General features: G+C 37.9%; 1 protein-coding gene across 1 annotated transcript in view; it reads left to right on the forward strand.

Moving 5' to 3' along the window:
• Positions 1 to 4090, forward strand: part of ITGB6 (integrin subunit beta 6) — a 44027-nt gene extending 39937 nt beyond the window's left edge. The window contains exon 16 of the mRNA XM_032782069.2: positions 2235 to 4090. Coding sequence (XP_032637960.1) covers positions 2235 to 2336 — 102 coding nt within the window. The 3' untranslated portion in view covers positions 2337 to 4090. The remainder of the gene's footprint in view (positions 1 to 2234) is intronic.
• The last annotated feature ends 780 nt before the right edge of the window (positions 4091 to 4870 follow it).

The following is a 4870-nucleotide window of genomic DNA, read 5'->3' on the forward strand; positions in this document are numbered from 1 at the left end:
TACAGCGAACCAGACCCCTCGGCCGGGTCCATTCTGGGGGGGCAGTGAGCCAGACCCCTAGGTCTGCCCTTCACTCCTAGTCCCCAGCCAGCTCCAGACTAACTCCCCTCCAGCCCCTCCTCTCTGCTCAGCTCCTTTCCTGGGCCAGGAGGTCACTTGATCCCTTTGTCTCCAACCCTTTCAGTTGGCACCTTTGCAGAGGAGGGGCCCAGGCCATCAGTTGCTAGGAGACAGTGTGCCGGGCATTTAGGTGCACTGACCCTTTGCTCTGCAGCAATCACACACCCTTATCCCACCACCTAGATACTTAAGAACTGCCTAGGGGACACTGAGGCACCAACACAGTGTTCAGAGCAAACATTAAGATCAGTCCCAGTTCGTCACATCATACATTACATATACTAATTGGCACAAATTTGTGTTTTTATAGGAAAAAACAGGCTTGACAAATGAGTACTATCTTTATAATTAATTGAGCAGTTTAACAGTGAATCATTCCCCCCTTCCCTCCGAAGTGACTACAGAACATTTTATCTAGGATTAGCACATAATTGAAATTAAGGTGTAAACTTTGTGATTCTTTAAAAAAAATAATCTAAAACAGACAATAACACGTTGAGAAGTTACATGGGTTGGTAATTAATTAAAGCCAGAACGGATATGCATTACCTAATAATACTTATCTAGCACCTTTCATTTTCAAAGCACTTCTCCATCGTCATCTAACTAATCCTCAGGTAGGAAAGTATTATTAGTGCCATTTTGCACACAGACAACTGAGGTAGTTAAGACCACAGAAGGAATCAGCATGAGTGCCAAGACACCTTACCTCCAAGTAGCTGCATCTGACCAGAGTTCGTCAGAATGAAATTGACAAGCTGCTGAGAAAGCTGCAATCCGCTTCTGTGGATCTAGAGTGGGCATCGGGGATTCACCCGAAGATTGTAAGAATGAAGGAAAAGTGGAAAAAGAATAGAGAGAATTTGCCTAAAAATCCCCAGAAAACAATTCAGGAAACTGTACTGCAAAATATAATTATACCATCTGTGTAATTAGACAGTTGAAGGATTCAGCGATGTAATGGGGAACATTGAGGAGTCACATTTCAGTGTCAATGTTAAAAGCAGAAATGCCATCTGAAGGCAACTTTTAGGTGCCTACGTAAGGAAGGTGGTTCAGTGAGGGATTGGCCTCAAGGGGAGGAGGAGTGCTCTAGTTCATTGTGGGTGGTAAATGACTGTGTGTTAACAATTTGGACAGCTTTATAATCCTCAAGGCAAGAATAAGGATATCTGTAGTTTCAGATAGCACAAAACCGCTGATACCACTGGAAGGGATCTTATTCCACAGGTCCAGGCCAGCAAAGCACTCTTGCCTGAAGGGGTATTGATGCATGACTTCTCCTGTATATAAAGTATTTCATTCTGTAATAAGTGTACATGGTATTCTTACTATCATTTAAAACACATCTTTTGCTGCTTTTACTTGGCCCATAGTTCTGAGTGCCAGAAATAATAAATCTGTCATTTGATTGATTATTCATAATTATATGTGATTACAACTGGGAAGTTTCAGACTGATCTGCCACCTATCAAGGGAGCAGGGGAACAACCCTTTCATCTGAGAAGCCTGCAGAGATCAAGTAGGGGAATGGTGGCAGCATAAACAATTTAAATGATCCTTTATAGAAAACACTTTGTGTAGTCTTTTCCTTCTAGAATGATCCAGTCATGATGCTCTGCTTGAAAATCATGTAAGACACATGATTAACTAAATCTTTGGCAACAGACTGTTTGACTAGATTTGTTTTTTTTAACCTGGGAAACAAGTTTGTTTGTTGTTCCATTTTTCCTGGTTCTGGACTGATTTGTTATGCTCTGTGTAGACTGATCATAGTTATGCCATATTACGATCTTCTGTGGATCTGCACATGACAAATTTACTGTGCTATATTCTGTAGTGCAGTAATAAGTACGTTACTTCCACATATAAGGAATAAAAGATACTACTGAGTCTGTGTGTGGTTTGCATTACCAGACTGAATCAGGTCAGGAATCATTTACATAATGGTGACCCACACTACTCTAAAGCTGAAGAGGTAGCATTAAAGTTAATGGGTTGCATCTACACACATGTGCAGTGAGTCAATGGTCAAATGGCAGATTTAAGAAAAATTATATTTAACTTACTAGCATTTTTTCTTTTTTCTTTTTTTCTTTGTTTTTTGTTTTTAGGGAACAAATCCCCTGTACAGAGGCTCAACAACTACATTTAAAAATGTAACTTACAAGCACCAAGAAAAGCAAAAAATGGACATTACTGCAGATTTCTATTAGCACTTCAGACACTGGAAAATTAGTTTTACTGACAAGAAATATGAAAGCACTATTTTGTTTCTGTTTCTTTATAACTGATTACATGGATGTTTATTAGCACATAATAGTGATATAATTCAGCTAGAGCAAATATATTTTGTGTGTATTGAAGGTACTGTAGATAATTTTTAGTCATACATCAGTTAAGAGGAACATTACAAAGAAACACACTTAACATTCAGGCCCACAAATTTGTCTTAAAGAAGAAAGTGCTGAAGATTTCTGTGGATTTTGCTCCGCAAATAGAATAAAAATTCACCATCAATAAGCACATTTTGGTGAGTCTAACTTGTATTTGCTATTTATGGTGAATTTGACTTTATGTTGTTCACACTACAATGCCACACATATGGTGCATGCCCAAACACAATCAGTCTGCGCTGTTGGCTTACATAAAATAAAAGATAGGAATTTATGAATGACAAGACTAATGCAAGCAGGGCTAGAGGGTCCTGATGCCAAACTATGGGCCTGGATAATGATTTAATCAGAAACAACTGAATATATAGCCTAGCTTACATGGATCCAAAGCTTACAAAAATATCTCCTCAACCTCTTTGCCTTTCCCTCTTTCTTTGCCAGTTTCCTTCCCTGCCCCTGACTCTTCTCCCTTTGGTGTTCTACCCTTTTCTTTAAGGACCCATCCTAAGGCACTGCCAAAAGTGAATCCTGTTTAAACACAGCCAGATCACTTCCTCCTCTTTCCTCTGAGTTCTAGTGGAGAGGTTCTTGTACAAAATAGAAATGTTTGTCATAGTTCAGAAAACTCAATAGAGCAGCTTTAAACCTGAAGATGACCCTGAGGGTTCTGAAAAATCTACCTCCTGTGCAGAGATCCCGCACAAGGCCTGTACACCACTTAATCCTAATTAGGTTTCAAGATATGCTTAGGAGCTGCACAGGCTATTGTGCAAGCCCTTTGCATAGAAGAGAATTTAATACATAAGGCACATTTGTAATTATCATACCTATAATAGCATTGTTTTGTGGATACCACACACACAAATGATGAGATTCTTAGGTGTCCATAGCAGCAGCATATTCTAACCTGCAAGTCCATTTATTATAGTACAAGAGAATATATTTGGCCCTTTGGGGCAGTTTTTCAAAATAAACAGTTAATGATTACTAATTCCACTTGGTATTCCTGGCAGTGACTTAATAAGGACCTTAAAAAGTCAGTTTTTAACTAGAGTTGCTAACTACTTGCCATAGACCCTCAGTCAAAAATGCTAATGGCATGCACAGTACTGAAAAAAAATAGCTGATGTGATAACATGTTAATGACACTATCAAGATTTTTTTTAGAGTGAAAAAAATACTGTATTGAGCTAGGTATTAGTTTCTTCTGAAATGTTTTAACTTTCTGGAATCCACGGTAAAGAAATTCAGAGTATAGACTATTTTTACAACATACACATATGCCATCAGAAAATATTTTTTAAAAACCATGTTAACCTATTGACAGGCTAACAAAAATTATATTTTTCTCTTCATTAAACCAAAATTTTGATCTAAAAATCCTTGTAGGTAGCCATTTTGAAATAAATATTTATTCCTACAGCATGTGCAACTTCAAGCTTTTATGTCCATACATTGCAAATACAAGATGTGGTGTGAATTGATTTATCATGTAGCTCTGACTCAAACCTGTTTTTCTGGGCCTGATCCAAAGTCTACTGCAGTCAATTGGGAAAGATGGATGAGCCCTTAATGTCCGGAGAGACATAAAAACAGATGTCCATTGCTCTGCAGTTATCACCTCTCTCTATTTGAATTGCAGAATATCTTTTAAACAGCTTGAAATCAGTTCAAGTTGTTCTACCTCAGTAACTAGACTTCAGACTAAATTCCAACACATCAGAATGATGTATATATTGCTCTGAAACTTACAGCACATATATTTTATTTTATTTGTTAAAATCTCAGCTCTTTCTCCAAAATAGTTACCATGGAACCTTGGCTATTAGTTAATGGAAGTTTTGTTTGTTTGTTCAGATAGAAGCTGATAAACACTATTCATTAATGGACTGGGACCTATGATATCTATTTGTGTTCAAAGAAACTTTTAAAACATCTTTAGAAATAAGATGAGACAATATAACAGCGTGTGAAATAATTGCAGTGTGAAAGGCTTACTGTAAATCTAATCACTGGAATAAGTTAATTAGGCGTCTGTACTAGTGGAAGCTACGCATATGCAGAGGGCCCAGATCTGCAGTCCTTCCATTCACTTAACTCATACTGAAGTCAGTGAAAGTTACATATAGCATGAAATCATGCTTCCTTAACCACATGAATAGTCCCACTGAGCAAAATCATGGCTCCATTGAAGTCACTGGGAGTTTTGCTATTGACTTCAATGGAGCCAGGATTTTACTCACTAACTTCAGTAGGATTATTGCACAAGTAAGGATAGGAGAATCTGGACCATGGAAAGAGTGTAAAGGTAAAATACATCTTACTTCTGTGTTTGGTTTTAAAGTAAAAGTATA

Source organism: Chelonoidis abingdonii, chromosome 10 (genome assembly GCF_003597395.2).
Source record: "Chelonoidis abingdonii isolate Lonesome George chromosome 10, CheloAbing_2.0, whole genome shotgun sequence".
Lineage (NCBI taxonomy): Eukaryota > Metazoa > Chordata > Testudines > Testudinidae > Chelonoidis > Chelonoidis abingdonii.